The 19,583-nt window shown below is 35.0% G+C and overlaps 1 protein-coding gene across 1 annotated transcript in view; it reads left to right on the top strand.

Moving 5' to 3' along the window:
• The window catches only part of XPO4 (exportin 4), a 122,950-nt gene that overhangs the window by 62,160 nt on the left and 41,207 nt on the right, over positions 1-19,583 (top strand). The window contains exons 7-9 of the mRNA XM_059378342.1: positions 9,708-9,820; positions 14,709-14,866; positions 15,121-15,295. Of these exons, the coding sequence (XP_059234325.1) occupies positions 9,708-9,820; positions 14,709-14,866; positions 15,121-15,295 (446 nt within the window). The remainder of the gene's footprint in view (positions 1-9,707; positions 9,821-14,708; positions 14,867-15,120; positions 15,296-19,583) is intronic.

Below are 19,583 nucleotides of genomic sequence, written 5' to 3'. Positions count from 1 at the left end.
TAGGGATATAAAGTCTGTCTAGGTTTTTTTTGTTTTTTTTTTTTTTTTTTTCATTGGATTGTTCAGGCACTATTTTTGGAAAGACTGTCTTTACTCTGTTGTATTACCTTTGCTCCTTAATCAAAGATTATTGGATTACATTTATGTAGGTCTGTTTCTGGTCTCTTTTATTTTGTTTCTTTGATCTGATTTGTCCATTTTTCTCTCCATTACCACCCTGTCTGGATTATTGTGGTATCATAGTAAGTTAGTGTCAGTACTGTCACTTTGTTCTTGTTCTTAAGGCCACGAAGATTTAGTTTTATATTTTTTCTGAGTTTTATGGTTTTTTCAGCCCATATGGTTAGGTTGGTCATATATTAGGTCTATCATCATTTTAAGTTAGTTTTTGTATATAGTATAAGGTGGAGAGCCAGCTTCATTTTTTACATGTTGAATATCTTCACAGGAACAATAACATGTTCCTAGACCATTTGTTGAAAGAGATATTTTCCAGTTGAATTGTCTTATCTCCACTACCTCCCATTCTGTGTAAAGTTAAAATGTGACTTCTCAATTCTGTTCCATTGGTTTCTATGTCTGTTCCTTTGCCAGTGCCAGACTGTCTTGATTATTTTTGTAGCTTTGTAGTAAGCTTTGAAATCAGGAAGTGTCCTTCAGCTTTGTTCTTTTTTTTTTTTTTTTTTTTTGAAGATTATTTTGTCTTCTCTGTGTCCCTTGTGTTTCCATATGAAAAACAGAATTAGCTTATCAATTTCTGCAGAAAAGGCAGCTGGGATTTTGATAGATACTGTGTTGAATCTGTAGATTAGTTTGGGGAGTATTGCCATGTTTAATAGTGTTAAATTTCCTGATCCATGAACATGGGATATCCTTCCATTTATTTAGATCTTTAATTTCTTCTCACAATGTTTTATAGTTTTCAGAGTAGGAGGTTTGGAATTCTCTTGTTAAATTTGTTCCTGATGTTTTATTCTTTTTAATATAGTTGTAGATGGAGTTGATTTTAAAATTATTTTCATATTCATTGCTAGTGTATAGAAATAGATTTTTTAAAAGATTTTTTAATTTGAGAGAGAAAATGAGAGAGAGAAATAATGAGGGGGGAGGGTCAGTGTGGGACTTGATCCCAGGACACTGGGATCATGACCTGAGCCAAAGTTGCTTAACCATCCAGGTTCCCTGGAAATACATTTTTTTTTTTTTAAAGATTTATTTATTTATTTATTTGACAGAGAGATCACAAGTAGGCAGAGAGGCAGGCAGAGAGAGAGGAGGAAGCAGGCTCCCCGCTGAGCAGAGAGCCCGATGCGGGACTCGATCCCAGGACTCCGAGATCATGACCCGAGCCGAAGGCAGCGGCTTAACCCACTGAGCCACCCAGGCGCCCCCATTTTTAATGTTAATCTTATACCATGTAATGTTGCTGAATTTACCATTTAATGTTACTGAATTTACTGACACAAATAGTATTTTTAGTGGATTAAAATTTTTTGTATATGGGATGTCATTTGTAAACCATTATCTTTATTAAGGACTTATTATATGTAGGTTTTATATGTGTAGAAAGTAATTCATCCAAGTATCCTCCACCTCAGACCTAGGTGGAACAACATATATAGACAGCTCCTGGGATTTGGTAGATGTTAGAATCACTCCTTGGCCCAATGAGCTTTTTACTTACTGAATGTGCCCCAGTCTCACCTTGTTGAAGGAGACTGACATGAAAATTACCTGCTTTCATTCTGCTTCAGATCACTGCTGTCTAAAGAAAGTGTCCCTGGTTCCATGATTCTCTGGTCATATCATCATCCCAGTTTAAAAATGGCCTCTGTGGGATGCCTTGGTCGCTCAATAGGTTAAGCCTCTGCCTTCGGCTCAGGGCGTCATCTCAGGGTCTTGGGCTCTCTGCTCAGTGGGGAGCCTGCTTCCCCTCTCTCTCTGCCCATCTCTCTGCCTGCTTGTGATCTCTTTCTGTCAAATAAATAAAAATCTTAAAGCCTCTGTGAACCTGCATGGTCTGATCTCTGCCTCTTCCTCAAAACTTTCCTGTGCTATTTTGTTAGAGCTGCTCTCACAAGCTGTTTCCTTCTGCATTGGCACTCTTCACATGGACTTTCTCTGCCTGGACACCTTCTCCCCTTTGCCTAATCACCACCTGATTGTGCCTGAGATGGGTACCCTAGATCAGGTTTCTTTTGCTATGCTTTCTCATATGTATGTTATATGTGATTTTCTCCCACTTTGCTCACTTCTCATTTGTAAATTTTCATTTGTAGCTCATTTGAATAAATATACTTACCCCTCATTTGGAAGCTCATGAAAGCATAGGTCATATGTTTGTTCACTATATTGTTTTAGCACCTTGCACAGTCTAGCATATAGTAATAGATGCTTAACAAATATGTATTATTTAATTAGTGAGGTAAGATGATTTGATTCCAAAATACTATTTTATTTCTTGGATGTTTGTTGATGCTGCTAAGATTATTTAGCTGGGAGTTCACCTGGTGTCCATAAATGCTTAAGGGTTTTGGCAATACTTATCAAAAATGACAGTATCATTTTGTAATAAGAATGTTTGGCAGGTATGTTTGGTGTGTTGACTTTAATAGTACTTCTTTTTTGTTTGATTACAGTGCATTTTATTGTTACTCTATTTTTGTGGATCTGATTTGGTTTTAGTAAAAAAATTCAACTCCGTTTCTTGGGGAAAGGTAACTGGATCATAAAATAGTAATGGGATATAGAAGCCTTCACCTAAATTAGGATTTCCAGTAAACCCACTGTTACTATTTGCAGGCAAGGCTTGGGAAAACATTCAGGTGAGGTCAGTTCTCCTTTATTTCAGAAGACTTTTGGTTACTTGGACTAAATGCTATCTGTGAGACTGGGCTTATTGGTTCTGTGGTGTGCCAGAAAGAGAAATAACAGTTTTTATTGTTAGAAAAATTCATAGTGACAGAGATTAAATGTTTAAGAAGAAAAACTTGGCTTTCCCTTTGCCTCTGAAACTTCGTTGTGCTAATGAAGTAGCTTAAGAATATGGGAAGATGGAGAAATTTAACTTTTTATTACTTTTGTGAAATGTTCATGTTGCTATATTATCTTCCCATACCATAAAGTATTTATAAGTATAAGCTATGGTAATTTTCATACTCTCTGTGTTTGTTTGAGGATGATTTGTAGTTACTGTGTAACTCAATGTTTTTTTACTGTCAGTTATTACCACAAAATGATACCCTTACTAAAGGTGAACAAGAACTCATTTGCATTTGTAAGGACCAGTGTATTTCTGAGGATGACTTTTCTCCCCTTTATTAAGATATATGTGCTTACTGATAATACTGCTTGCTGTTTGAGACCTTAAGACTTGTTCAGGACAGAAGACTTAGTAGGATTTATCCAGTGACAATCAATAGCAGGGTGCATTCAATTCTGTCCTAGTGTGTTTCTCTCTGATCATGCAGTTATAAAATAGGGCAGGTGGTACTTTTATATAAAGTTATTAAATGTTGCTGAGCTTTCCTAAGCAGAGAATTTTAGAGCTAGATAGGATCATTGTGAAACAGACAGTAGAGAATAGAGTTAATTATTCACTGTTCTGAGGTACAGTTGAATTTATGTCTAGTTGTGGCTGATTTTCCAGAGGATTAAGATAGTGTTGAACTTAGAGGACTGCTTGGGTTTTTGCATCAAAGAATTGGAACCCTTGCTGGAACCCTTGCTAAGAAGGGAGTGGGCTTATATTTGATACAGTGACAGAAATATTGTACTGCAACTTGTGTTTTTTGAATTTGGTGAAAATATGGGAAGGTAAAGTAAGATTAGATGGGGATGACATTTTTAAAAAGACAGGATTATTAAAAGACAAAGCTCTGGATGACTGTTTTACTGAATTTTTGTTCATTTGGGTAGAAATGAATTTTCTGATACAAAATATAAATTCCTTGAGTGCAATATTTATTATAGATAAATGTTTAAACCCAGAGGCCAAGGGGTGTCTGGGTGGCTCAGTGGGTTAAAGCCTCTGCCTTTGGCTCAGATCATGATCCCAGGGTCCTGGGATCAAGCCCTGCATTGGGCTCTCTGCTCAGCAGGGAGCCTGCTTTCCCCCTCTCTCTCTTTGCCTGCCTCTCTGGCTACTTGTGATCTCTGTCTGTCAAATAAGTAAAATCTTAAAAAAAACAAAAACAAAAAACCCAGAGGCCAGGAAAATTCTTGATTTAAAATGTGATTCAGCTTTTGGTAAATGCTAGCTATTTAACTAGTATCAACCAGTTATAACTTGTAGGTCTCCTAAAACCTGATAGGTGTATAATATGTATAATAAATGATTAATTAGTAAGTAATCACTTCATTGTTAGACTCCTCTTTCATTGGTAATACATTTGGATAAAAAGACAAAGCAGTATAATGTGTAGATATGGCATGTTAATGTAGTAGTATAAATGAAAACTTTTTTTTCCACTTAAAAAATTTTTTAATTAACATATATTTGTTTTGGGGTACAGGTCTGTGATTCGTCAGTCTTACACAGTTAACAGCGCTCACCGTAGCACATATCCTCCCCAATGTCCCATCACCCAGCCACCCATCTCTCCCACCTAAATCAAAACTTTAAATCATTTTTCAAATGTCTTAAGAATAGAAGTGCTTGGAGCACCTAGGTGGCCCAGGCAGTTAAGTGTCTAACTCTTGGTTTCAGCTCAGGTCATGATCTCATGGTCGTGGGAGCAAACCTTGCATCAGGCTCTGCTCATCACGGAGTCAACGTGCCCATCTTCTTTCTCCTCTGCTCTTCCTCCTCTTTCTCTCAAATAAATAAAATCTTAAAAAAAAAAAAAAAAGTAATGCTTGATTTTTGAATTTTAGAGGTGGTCTTTTTGATTTGTTTTTAAAGTAATCTACACATTGAATTATCTGGGAGAGAAATGATATTTTGGGGTATCTTATACAAACATACAGAAATAGTCAATTGGCAATACCAAATCAAAAATTGAATTGCCCTAATTTTTTACATTTTGAATGTATGGATATGATCCAGATCTATATATGACTGTTCTATTCACATTGTGATATGCTTCTCACTGTTTTTTTTTTTTTTTTTAAATTGAAAAGTAATACTTGTACATTCATAGTAACAGTATTTCAGGTAATACAGAAGAACCCTCATAAGCTTTTCCTCTCTTTTTTGAAGATTTTATTTGTTTGTTTGGTTATTTATTATTTATTTATTTGAGAGAGAGAGAAGAGAGAGAGAACAAGAGCAGAGGAGATTGAGAGAAGCAGACTCCCTGCTGAGCAGGGAGCCCAGTGTGGGGCTGTATCCCAGGACTCTGGAACTATGACCTGAGCTGAAGGCAGACACTTATTAACTGACTGAGCCTCCCAGGGGCCCCCACACCAGCCATAGCCTCTTAGAAAGGCAACCACTTTAGCAGTTTCACAGCATAGTCTGCTAACTAAAACATGTATTTCTTGTCAGAATAACTTTGTTCTTACAAATTTGTCTCATTCATTATACTGTTCCTTTTGTCTCCTTTAATGTGAAGTTTTTGTTAAAATGCTTTTGGAGTAGTTACATGTTCTTTCAGTAGAGATATTATTTATAATTAAGTTACATGGTTGTATCTTACTATACCAACAAGAGTATGTGTGTGCTTTTACTGTGCAAAAATGATGGTAGTGGTTGTGCTGGGCTGCTTTATAAGGAGAGGGTAGTTAAGTTTGCAGTGTTACAGATTAATTCTTCAAAGAACAATTAAGGTAATCTCTGAGCGAAGTGTGTTATAAATGAGCTTTCTAGTAGAAGGCAAACATGTCAGAGATAAAAGTCCTTTCTAGGTTCAGAGTGGAAAACAAAAAACTGACGTGAATTTTAAGATAATTACAGGATCAGGGTGCCTGTGTGGCTTAGTCAAGCATCTTCCTTCAGCTCAGGTCACGTTCCTGGGGTCCTGGGATCAAGCCCTGCGTTGGGCTCCCTTCTTAGTGGGGAGTCTGCTCCCACATCCTCTGCTGCTCCCCCTGCTTGTGTTCTCTCTCTCTCCCTATCAAGTAAGTACGTAAGTAAATAAATAAATAAATAAAATCATTTAAAAAAAGAAAATAATTGGGGGAAAATATTTTCTGATAGATGTCAGATACAGAACTCACAGATCTCCATGTGGTGTTAGCAAAATGTAAGGAATTAACATTTTAAAAATATGCATGTCAGGTTTTAGAGGAAATTTGGCTGTGCATACTGGCACTAGGGGAAGTATATTTAAAAACAGACCAGGATCAGGGAAGCTGAAACCAGAATTTTTTTTTAATTTAAATTTTTTTTATTTATTGTTATTATTTTTTATAAACATATAATGTATTTTTATCCCCAGGGGTACAGGTCTGTATCGCCAGTTTTACACATTTCACAGCACTCACCATAGTACATTCCCTCTCCAGTGTCCATAACCCCACTCCCCATCCTGACCACCCCGACCCACCCTCACCCCCAGCAACCCTCAGTTTGTTTTGTGAGATTAAGCGTCACTTATGGTTTGTGAAACCAGAATTTTAAAAAATGAAAGATTTTGGGCGCCTGGGTAGCTCGTTTGGTTAAGTGGCTGCCTTCTGCTCCAGTCATGATCGCAGAGTCCTGGGTCGAGCCCCACAACGGGCTCCCTGCTCAACAGGGAGCTGCCTGCTTACCTGCCTGCTGTTCCCCCTGCTTGTACTTGCTCTTTGTCTCTCGCTCTCTGTGTGTCAAGTAAATAAATACAGTAATTTAAGAAAAATTAAAGATTTGAGAGTTATTTTGAATGTGAGGTTTAGGTGAGCAATTGCAATTAATTCATTTCCTATCTGGAAAAAAGCCCTCTCCTAAAATTAGGTGTTTCCATTTTCTCTTAATACAAAGCCTTGATATCCACAAGAATTTAAGGAGCATACACTTTTTCGAAATACAAAAAGGGTAGAAAAGAAAAACAAGTATATTGGTTTAGATTTTGTTTCCATTTGTAATACTTATTAATCTTTGCCGTTATCACTGTCCACTCAATGAAGAATGTTGGCAACCCCTTGTTGAGTATGACTAGCAGGCTTAGTTCGGATGCAGGAGATTCATCGCCTTCCCTTGAAATGAGATTTTGCATTTTTCCAAGACTAGTATTACTCCTTTTACTTTTGACTGTATTCTTCCAATATTCTTCCTCTTTGCTTGAATTGTGTAGGGTTCTTGGAGGTTTTAGATTTTAGCTTTCTCTTACAGGTACCAGCCTTTGAAGTATTTGTCTGTCTTATTCTGAGAGAGAACAGCTTGTGCATGCTCACTGCCTGGATGGCTATATTAACAAGAAAATTGATAGATGGTTTGTTTTGAGATGAACCATTTTACTACAGTATGTGAATCTGTCTCATATCCCACCTAATTTAAAAATAAATTGATACCCAATAAATAAATAAATAAATCGATACCTTTTCTAAGCATATGAAGTACTAATAAATTGTCTTATTTTTCTGGTTGAAGATATTTAGTAAAATTATACACATATATTTTGTTAGATCTAGATGGCCAACAAAATAACAGTTTGTTACCATTTTAATGTGATACTGCAGACTCCCCTAAAAAATTGGAATGAGATTGTCATGTTTTTCTTTATGCATCTGCTCAACACAGTACTGAGCGTAAGTAATAAATATAAATGGGGTGTTGAAATTTGAGGAAAACAGAGCTGGAAAAAAAATAAGTGGAATATTTTTATGAAATACAAAGAATTTTTTGCCTCACTCTTGGGTACTTTATTTCATATGCTCAAGCCTTATTTTTTAATGCCCCAAAACTTTTTTATTGTGGAAAATTTCAAAGATGTGCAAAAATAAAATACCCAGCTTTGTTAGCTCTAAGTTCTTGTTTTAAGCTATACTCTTCCATCCTCAGATTATTGTAAAGCAAATCCTAGACATCCTATGATTCCATCCACAGATATTTCTCTAAAAAATAAGCCTTCATTTTAGACAACATGTAAAAATACTAGTTTTCAATTGATATATTCTGAATGCAGAAGACAGTGTTAACAACATAAGATCAAAATACGCGCCTAGTGAGAAAGTGGAATCATTTAAAAAACTATCAACCATTGAAAACTCTTATGGGGCGCCTGGGTGACTCAGGTCCAAAGCCTCTGCCTTCGGCTCAGTTCTTGATCCCCGGGTCCTGGGATCAAGCCCCTGCATTGGGCTCTCTGCTTAGCGGGGAGCCTGCATCCCTTCTCTCTCTCTCTCTGCCTGCCTCTCTGCCTACTTGTGATCTCTGTCTGTCAAATTAAAAAAAAAAAAAAAAAACCTCTTTGTACTCATGGGCTGATTTTTTTTTTTCTCCCTTCAAAAAAAAAGCCAGGCTTACTTCATTTTAACTGTTCGTTTTGTGTCTTTTGACTCTTTCTCTGCACTTCCACAAGGGGGCAGATAAAGGAAGAGAAAAGTGAAGTAAGTGACTGACTTGAATTTCACTTTTATTTATCAATCAAATGGAGTTGCAGAACAATTTTGGAGCAATTTTTCAGAAATAAGTAGACTTCTCTTCTGAAACAACTTGTAGTCCCCTCCTTGCTCTTCAGAGACAAAATACTAGATATTTCAAAAGGGGGTTAGGTAATAATTTTTTAAAAAATGATTTCCAAAGCATTGTTGTACCTTTAATGTTCTCTTAATGATTTGGGCTTTAATGAAAATACAGCATTTGAACATGGGTCTAATTTTTGCAAGCTATAGTTTTAGATAACTATTTTTGAAATTTCTCATTGAGTGATGAAAATGTTGCCTAGTTGATGTATTTAGCTGGACATCTGATTAGCAATGGAAGGGGCAGAACTACTGTCTTTATACCCAGACATCTTTCTCTTTTCTTAAAAACCTCAGTTTGTACATCAGTGTCATTGAGTGAATTATATTCATGGACACTTACAAATATATTATGGTTATTTCATGTATGGCAAAGATAGTATTATATTTGAAGCATGCTTAATATTGAAACACTTGAACACCATAAAAGTAGGTTTTTAGTCTGTGGGAATTTTAAATGAGTATCTGTAGCGTTGTGCATAAACTGATTATTTCTCTATCTGGAATTGGTATTTGCATAATCTAATGTGTGGGAGTTTTGCTGCCTCAGTATGAGGCATGTTTTTTTTTTTTGCCTCAGTATGAGTATGTTTTTTTTTGTTGTTGTTACCTAGTGAATATATTTCTTTGGGAAAAATACTATTTTTCCAAGTAGTCTATTATGAGACTCACATTTTGTATATGTAGTTTTAGTTGTTACAAGATATTAGGGGGAAATGTGGGATAAATACTTAGAAATTGATTGTTCCTTTTTTGTATATATTTTGGCATCTGTTTTACATCACGTTTTTTCTTTTTGTTGCTACTGTTAAGATCTCTGATTATCAACATTTTTATATCCCTACAGCATGACATGACATGTAATTCTGATGAAACTGTTCTTATATTCCTGTAGCATGGTTTTGGGCTTTTTGTTTTTTGTTTTTTGTTTTTTAGCACTTAATGCCTTTTATTCCTTAGCTTCATTCATGAATTATGTAGCATATGTGAAGAGGCTTAAACTGTTTCCATTACATTCTTTTGGATGGCTCCTGTTATATTTAGGATATACTTAAACTTTAGACAAAGTAAGAATGTTGTTGTTGTCCTTGACACCAGATAACTGGGCAGACATTATATAGCTATGTTTGAATCCTCACAAAATGTGCTGTTAAAGCCAACAGAATCCTGGCGGGAGACTCTTCTGGATAGCAGAGTTATGGAGCTGTTCTTCACAGTAAGTCTTGCTTTTCATCTCTGGTGGTAAAGGCCGAGGGAGAGTGCCACTGAAAAGAGTACATGTTTTGTATTTTTCTTAAGTAAAACAGGACAGATTGCTTTCTCCTCTGAAGCGTTCTCTTCTAATCAATAAATCTGCTTAGATAGAAATTATATAGAAATATTCTTGCTAATTTATAAAAATGTCATGTAAGTATGAAGACTTGAATATTCTGGAGCTGAAGTTCTCAAACATTTTGGTCTCAGGGCCGCTTTACATTCTTAAAAATTACAACTCGAAGTAGCTTTTGTTTATGAGTTTATACTATTACTATTTACTGTATTAAAAATTCAAACTGAAAACTTTAAAAAATAATTTAGTAATTCATTTAAAAATAACAATCTTTGAGGGGGCGCCTGGCTAGCTCAGTCAGTTTAGCATGCAACTCTTGATCTGAGGGTTGTGGGTTTGAGCCCCATGTTGGGCGAAGAAATTAGTTAAAAATAAAGTCTTTAAAATATTGACACCAAACTGTTATATATTGACATAAATAACATTTTAGTGAACAGATAGCTATATTTGGGGGAGGGGGAAGTTTACTGAAAAGAGTGGCATTGTTTTATATTTTTGCAAAACTCTAATGTTACACTTAATAGAAGATAGCCAGATTCTCAGATCTGCTTCTGCATCCAGTTGGTTGTAATATTACAGGTCAGATAACCTTGAGGAAACTCCACTGTATACATGTGTGAAAGTGACAGTGAAAAGGGCAAATACTGTGTTAGTATTAGTATGAAAATAGTTTTGCCCTTATGGACAACCTGACATGGTCTTAGGAATGTCTCAGGATTCCTGGACCTCACTTGGAGATCCACTTTAGTAGAGTAGTGTACTTTTTTATGTAGTAATTTATCAGTCATGGGTTAAGTTAGTGTTGTTGAATAGCAGTTTATTTCAATTATAACTTTAAATAGTCCTGTTTATTACTTGCTAAATATCAAGAAGTAGGCAGTATGTTCCTATGTTTGCACATGAGGATCCCCACCGTAATAGTCCAAAGCTGGTAAAAACATGTATATGGAGTGGGGAGGGATGCTAATTTGCTGTTAATAGTACAGGCACACAAGTTAGTTAGATAAAATGACTGGAGTGAAAGTCCAAATAAAGACCAATTAAGAAGGAAAAAAGGGGGCGCCTGGGTGGCTCAGTGGGTTAAGCCGCTGCCTTCGGCTCAGGTCATGATCTCAGGGTCCTGGGATCGAGTCCCGCATCGGGCTCTCTGCTCAGCAGGGAGCCTGCTTCCCTCTCTCTCTGCCTGCCTCTCCATCTACTTGTGATTTCTCTCTGTCAAAAAAAAAAAAAAAATTTTAAAAAAAAAAAAAAAAAAAAAGAAGGAAAAAAGGAAGCCCTTTTACTTAATCTTAGCCATTTTAGTTTCTTACTTTTCCATTTGTTAGAAAAACATTTACTATCCTTACAGCTGCCTTCCTGTTCTGATCAAACCATTTAAAATATTGTAGTTTTGTGATATATATTTTACAATACCTAGAATAGGTTATTCATCCATGGTTATACATAAAAATGTTTTCAGCAGAAATGTTTAGACTAAGTATTATCTTCCATTTTATTCTTTAAGTCAGAGAAATGATGACTAAAAACACTATCAGTACCAAAGAGATGAGTGTGACTAAATTAACAAATTCTGTTGCCTGCCATATCTGACAAATTGTTTTGATACGTATCCAAGTTCAGTTCTTTGTGTTCTTCATTTAACTGAAAGAAGATCCCATTCCAGCAGTTTTTGAAAAGGTGAAAAACTTGCTGGCAGTACTGGAAACAACTCCCCCAAATCTGAACAGCTGTCTAGACAAACTAGACAGCTGCTTCTGTCAGCTGTGAACCACCACATGCAAATAACTTCTGAATTTGAAAGTTTAACCCTTTTTACTGTATTATTTTAACAGTTTTGTGCTTTTGGCCTATTGCTTTCATTTAAGGGATTTATAAAAAGTTTTTAATTTGTAGTTTGTTATAAGAATGACAGTGGGTAATCTTTTAATTTCATTCAGTTTTTGTTAAATTTGTTTTCAAGTTATGTGAATGCATTACCTAATAGAAAGCATTTTTCTATTGGATATCCTTATTTCTCTAGAGATTTGAGTAGATAGACATAAATGTACTATGCACGAACTTAAGACTTGAAATATATTGGTCACATCTGAATTTAGGAGTACTCTAGGTTTCATTCTGCCCCTCAAAAAGTTTTCAAATGTCTCAATTTTTCTTTATTCCATAAGATATTAGAAAAACCACTCTCATTAATTTTTCCTCCTACCTTTTTGACTGATTCTCCTTGACCTCATTTATGGCCTCTTATTTTCTCTGCTTACTGAAAAAAATCATTAGTGTTCTATCTTAATTTTGAGTTTTGCTGACTCTATACTCGTTTCTTGGGCTGTCTCTTCCACACTTTGGACTTCAAGCACCGCTTCTGCACCGATGACTCCTAAATCTATATTCAGCACAGGCTGCTCTAGAGTTCCAGAGCCTTATAATCCAAGTGCTTACTGGGTGTTTTAATTTGGATGGCGCACAGACATCTCAGATTCAGCATGTTCCAATAGAATTTATCTTACTAACTTGCTTCTCTTTGCTCCTTGTCTTTCTTTGCCATTTACGTCCTTGGGTGTTCTGCTGGACTTTCCTTCTCCTTATCCCTCTGCTTTCCCTGTTCAGGTGATGAATTGAGTTTTTAATTTGGGTGATACAGTTCAGTTGCGGTAAAACTCCTGTGTAATGCTGACATTGGAAGAAGGGCAAGAATCTGCCATATTATACAAGAATTCATTGGTTTATCATGAGTTTTATATGGTTCATATTTCAGAGAACATAAATTAAGTGTAAACAGTGTTCCATGCAGGCTCTGAGGCATATCCTTATTTTTATTTCATTTTATTACATAATCAATATTAGCTGTTTTGGCCATCATATCTTTTGATTCCTCACTTCTTGCCCAGGAACAAGCAACCATTTAGCTCTATAGAAAAGAAACCCTCTGTTGTCCGGGATTGCATTGTATTCACTGGCAGAATGTACCCTTGGATAACTTTGCTTAAATGTTGATTAGGTTAAATGGTATGACGACAGAAATTTAGTTAGTTTTCAGATCAGGAATTTAAGAATGAGTTGTTGAATCTTGGACGATGTAGATGGATGAATTTGTGTATTATACTTTAAATTTACTATTTAAAACTTAAAATGCAATGGAATATATTTTGATAAACATTTGTGTTATTCTAGACCAGGGATTGGCAGAGTTTTTCTGTAAAGGCCAGGTAGTAAATATTAGGCTTTGCAGGTCATATGTTCTCTGAGGCAGCTGTTTAGCTCTGCCGTTGTCATACAGAAGCAGCCATGGATGATAACTAAACAAAAAAGCGTTGTAGTGTTCCTGTATAACTTCATTCACAGTTATTAAAATGTGAGTTTTGTATAATTGTCTTATCTTTTGAAATACCATTTTTCTTTTATTTTGTTGACCTCAACCATAAAAAAAAAAAGTAAAAACCGTCTGAATAGGCCATACAAAGTAAGTAGGAGGCCAGATTTGGCCATAAGCTGTGGTTTGCCAACCCATATTCTAGACCAAAGAGGATGGAATATTTTAAACATGTCAGTAGATCAATTTTGTGACTCTTTAGTATTTTAAATTTCTTAGAGCCTTAAGAAGTTCAAGGTTTTAAAGATTAATGAAATCAATCTGTGAATAAGGATTTGAGTGTCTGTTCACTGTGTCCCAAAAATGTACCTGTGAATACTTAAGAGAAATATGCTAACTTCAAGTAATTTATAAATGATTTGCAGAGTCAGAGTGAACATAATTTGAAACAAATAGAGAACTAATGTTTAAAATTCTGTGACATTCAGAAAGCAAAGAGATTTGTGTAAGAAAAGAAGGGCTGGATGAGTCTCATGCTTGTGGAAAGTAGAAAATGGTTGCCATTGAATGTGGTTGGTGGATTAGGATAAAAAATTACCTGCATGATATTTCTGAAAATAAATAAATTAATTTAATTTTTAAAAAGTACCTGCAATTTCTTTACAAAGTGTATTTTTCTTTGGCATTTTAATTATGTCAGATCACAGAAATGAAACATCTTTAAAATCTGAGAATATTAACACTGTAAAATGGGGAGCAGTGTTTCAGGAGCATTTCTTTTTGTACAGAATACCATGGACCAGGTGTTTCACATCAGTATTGCATCATTGAAATAAGATCTAGATGAGGTTTAAATTGGATGTAAATATAATTTAAATAAAATAAAACATTTTAGCCATTATTAAAAGCAATGGTATAGGATAAAATGAAATTCAGGCAAATTGTGGGCAATCTCAGAGTAATGAAAGAGTATGCTTATATACTGGTTGAATTAGCAAATGTCTAGGGATTGAAAGGTATATTGGTTTTCTAAGTGTGCAACTGTTTACTTCTGCTAAAGCAGCATCTATATACTCTTGATTGAACTTGTCTGCTAACTTTAGCAAGAAGCTGAAGCTAGGCATAGTTAGCATAATACAGATGACTGTCGTTGTTGCTGTTTTTAGAAGAAGCAGTATGTCTGACTGGCTGGCATCTGTTTCTCTCTTTGTCATAACATGCTGGAGACAGTTCAATTTTCAAAATGTAGGTAGCCCTCAGTTAAGAATTACTTGATAAGTTTAAAATCATGGCCTATAATGTAAAATGGACTGAGGGACAATTTTCAAATTTAATTAAGTTCAGGAATTAATTTTCTAGAAATAACCAGCTACAGTGAATTTTTCTCTTACCTCATTCGGCATGATAGACACGTGACCCTTACAAAAGAAGAATTTATTTTTATGGATTAGTAATTCTTTCTAACAGGTACATCGAAAAATCAGAGAAGATTCAGATATGGCACAAGATTCTCTTCAGTGCCTTGCCCAGTTAGCTTCTCTTCATGGACCCATCTTCCCTGATGAAGGATCACAAGTTGATTATCTAGCACACTTCATTGAGGGATTACTGAATACTATCAATGGGTAGGTATATTTGCCCTTTGTAGCTGAAAAAGAACCTTCAGTTTTTTTCTTTGTTTAACATTAGAGGAGAAAAAGAAACTGGTGATTTTTTTTCCCTGTTTATATTCTGAAGTATAGTTATATGGGTAATTTGAAATAATACACAGAGACACACCTTTAAAAATGAATGGATGATAATATTTGCATGTTTGGAAATGAGTTCTTGGGACTTTTCTTCTACTACCACTTAATAATACTCATTACTTGACTTGTAGAATTGAAATAGAAGATTCAGAAGCTGTGGGAATCTCCAGCATTATCAGCAACCTGATAACTGTGTTCCCTCGAAATGTTTTAACTGCCATTCCAAATGAACTTTTCTCGTCCTTTGTTAACTGCCTCACGCACCTCACTTGTTCTTTTGGGCGAAGTGCTGCATTGGAAGAAGTGGTGAGTGCCTATTCTAAAATAAATTGTGTCTGTTTTTTACAAGGAAATTTGCTGTGCCTTTGCAGCATTTGTCATGACAAATAAGGAAGTGCTACCTATTGCTAAGACTGCATTTTTGTTACATGTGCAAACTATTTGTAATCTGTGTTTAGAAACAATATTTTAAAATCTTGTGGATTAAAATCACTTTAGTAGATTAAATTTATTGTTAAGATTTTAATTTTGAGAAAATTAAATTGGAATGAAGTGTCTGTATTAAGAATTATGTTGCAAACCCATTTTAACAAAATTTTAAGTTTAAAAATTGCTAATATGGTAATTTAATATTTTTTGAGGATTAAAAAATTTTGGACTTATTTGGAATTTTGGACTTATCTGGAAATTACAGAAATATAATTTGGTTCAAATAATTATAATCATGCTGGTTTTAACTGAGCCGTCCTCTTTCATTGTTTTGATGCTATGGTTTAATAGTATATTAGAATTTAGTTTTCTTTAAGATCAATAGCAGTACTAAAGATGTTTTTTGGTGGAAGTTTTCGAATGTATATTTTCCAAATATAAAATTTAATTTAAGAGATTAAAATTCCTTGACAGCACAGCTGTGTTACTAAGAGTTACTGTGAATAACTACATTAATCATGGGAAATAATTGATTTTTTTCCTCTGTAGTGGTTCTTAAATTGTTGGAACTAATTTTTCTTTTTGTGAATCAGAATGTGAGTTTTTTTGAAAGATCATAATTAAAAAGAATATTTATAGTTATCTGTTTGAATTTTATGTTAGATCCCATCTGAGTTGTTTTGTTGGGGGTCTGGCAACATCTGTATGAGTTTTTGTATCCCTTTAAGGGTGTTCAGAAGATAGAGAACTCGAGAATGGTTTATGTAGTTGGACGCTTTAGCGTTTTGATGAGTAAAGGAACCAGGTCAGGCAGATATTTGCGTGTTGGAAAAAAATGTAGGTAGTAGAAGAATAGAAGCATAAAGGCATCATATGTGAGATTTGAATTTCTCAGAGGGAAAAATTATGTACTGAGCATGGAAATACGGGGAAATTTTAAGTATTTAACTTGATTCAAACCCTTTTCAAATTATCACAAATTCTGAATCATTCAGGTTTCATTGAACATAATTTCATTGTGCTTTTTCCCCCGCTTGGTTGGTTTGTTCTCTCTTCTAAACCAGGTGGATTAAACAATATGTTGATCACATATTTAGAAACATAGCTATTTTTTCATTTCTGTTTGTGGGTTAAGGAAGTTCCTAGACATTTTATAGAAGAATTGCTAGAAGATATATAACATTCTTGGTTTGCAGATTTTAAGTTGAGAATTCATTTATTTTGACCAGGAGACTGACAACTTGGAAAATAATTTTCTGTCAAGTTGGATAGAGAAACTTTAGAATATGGAAAGCCTAGATACACTTTCTGAGATGATGTATATTGTGCTTGTTTCACAAAAAGGTGTGCTGTAGATACTATATATACTATATACCTCATAGATTTCATTTAAGAAAATTGTTACTTCTTTTCATTTGTTTTAATTAATTTAATTGTTCTGTTTATGGTGTTGGAAAATGATTTTAAAGATAATTGGTTGCCGGAGCATGGGGGTGGCTCATTCAGTTAAGTGACTGCCTTCTGCTCAGGTCATGATTCCCAGGTCTTGATATTGAGCCCCACATCAAGGTTCCCTGCTCAGTGGGGAGCCTGCTTCTCCCTCTCCCTCTGCTGCTCTCCCTGCTTGTGCTCTCTCTCTCCTGCACTCTGTCAAATAAATAAACAAAATCCTACCCCCCCCCCAAAAATATATTGGTTACCTGCCTCTGAAACTAAATTGAAAAAAAAAAAAATGGTTACCTATTTAAAAAGGCAGAGGGGAAAGATTTGCCTAAAGCTTTGTATTACTCAGAGGCAAGATTTGGTGAGGTGGAGGGCTACGAGGGAGGCCCCTCAGGATGAGTTGTCAGAGGACTGGACAGATCCTCCTAAATATCATCTCAACCTCATGTGGTTTTCACTGTATCTTGTGTGTGCCAGGGGAGGGGAGCCTGGGGAAAGTGCAGCTAATATCAAAGTACATGAACAATTCTAGCCAAACCAGAGTGGAAGTTCTAGGATTCAGGTCCCATCATCTTTTGTTTCCTTGGGTACCCAGTAATGGTAGTACTAGTACATAATACCTATTTGTCAACCTCAGATGAAAAAATGTATTTTTAAAATGATCTTTTAAGTAAAAATAGAAAAATTGGGGCAATTAAAAAAACTGCTTAGAGAGTCAGCATGATACAGAAAGATCATGAATGTTGGAAGGAGACAGTATTGTCATGAGCCAAGTAATTATAAACTACAGAACCTTGAACAAATTGCTTTACCTTTTTTGAGCATGTTGATATAGTTAGGATAATAATTCCTTCTGTTGTTCTGTGGGGTGGATTAATTATATGGAAGTGCCTGAAAACTAGACACAATAAAATGTGGAATAATAATGTTAAAATTAACCTTTATAATAATAGCACTTATTGAGAGCCTGTGTTGTGTATACTGCCTTACCAAGGTAAGACAAGTTCTTGGGTTTTGTGCATACTAACAGTTTTAATAGTACTTTTCTTCACAATTTTAATTTTGTGAAATGTTTTGTTTTTCTTTAATAGTGAAGGAGGTTTTTTTGCTCCAATAGGAAAATAGACTCAGCATATACACCTCTGTGTTACTGTGAGAATATTTTTTCAAAACTCTATTTTATTTAGGAATACATACAGATTGTCTCCTTTTTAAGAAGTTTATGTCTCCAATGGTGATTATGTGGCTGTAGCAAGGGAAAAAAATCTACATGGGAAGAGAAATTTTTGATATTCATAATGTGCATTTCATGAAACGTGTCTTTACTTAGTGACTTTAGCTTGTGTGTGAAGACAGTTATTTATGACTGCTCTTCAACTTGCAATGAACTGAAAGTCTGTGCTGAAAAAGAATAATTCCAGTCTTCAGCCAAGTCGTTCTCTTGGCTGTCAAAATTTCCTGGTATTACTTGAGGCTTCCTGAAGCCAAGAATTTTTTCATTGCACCCCAGAAATCAGATACTAACTATTCCTGGACTAAAGAGGTGAGAATGACTGTAGAGATGGAACCGTTGCCTTAAAAATTAATATTCTAACAAAATAATTGTTCCTATTATATCAGTTGTTTTATAAAATGTTTATAATACTAGTATATCCATTTGAATCAATTCAGTGAAATTTGAAGAAGACTGTGACTTGAACTCTGTACTCTAGTTTGCTTCTTGGTTTCTTTTGTTAATAGAAAACTTTAAGTTCAACTCCCAATAGGTTCATCAGACAGGAGCCACATAACTTGTTCAGTTAATTAAGCACAGCAGCCAAGCATGATGCTTAAACCTTGAAGTGTATGAAGTGTATACATATGTGTTTCACAGTGGGTATGTAAAGGAGGTGGTGTTAGATAAACTTTGTAAAGAAAAAACTTTAATTGTAGTACATCTGTAGCCTAAACTCAAGACCAGCAGGACAAGGTAGTAAAGAGAAAGATACTTGATAAAGTTGTTAGGAAGTTCATTATAGAATGTAACATGGTAAAGTAACGTTGCAGTTTGTTGGGTGAATGAGTGAAGGTGAAGTTCAGCATTCTTCATTCAGAGTCTATTTTCTCTGGCTCAGTGGATAATTACATTGTAGGGAGGAGATGTAGTGAAAAGGAAAGCATTTAAGTCAGATTACAAATTGAAGTTGAAAAGTGGGGAGCATAAATTTGAGATATTTCAGTGATAAGAGGGAAAACTACTAACTCACTTTCTGGAATGGTGATATCCATACAATAATACACATATAGTTGGCCTTGCCCCTTAACTCACAAGAGGATGGGACTGTTTGAGAAGCCAAGACAGAGAGCAAGACAGCTGTCCAGCTTCATTATGTGCATTCATTTCATCTGCTTGAAAGAGTTAAAAAAAAAAAAAAGAATTAGACAATGTGCATGAGTATTTTTTAAACCTTGCACGTTTTAAATATACTTCTTTTTAATACTAACAGTTTTACCTCTCTTAGGGTATTTGGAAGAAAATTGGCTATTACACCTTAAATAAAGATTCTTATTAAAACAGGTCTTTAAAAAATAATTGCACTGTTTTGTTTAATCCTGGTTGGATCATAATTTTATGAATGCAGTGTTTTCCTGACTTGTACTTGAATCACCTCCAATTTTTTCAATTTGTTGTACTAATCCTAGCACAGAACCAGTGTTTACGTTTTACAGAATTCTTGCACTT

The sequence above is a fragment of the Mustela nigripes genome, chromosome 15, assembly GCF_022355385.1.
Source record: "Mustela nigripes isolate SB6536 chromosome 15, MUSNIG.SB6536, whole genome shotgun sequence".
Taxonomy (NCBI): domain Eukaryota; kingdom Metazoa; phylum Chordata; class Mammalia; order Carnivora; family Mustelidae; genus Mustela; species Mustela nigripes.
Note: the sequence above shows the minus strand (reverse complement) of the source record. Positions and strands in the feature narration are given on the sequence as shown.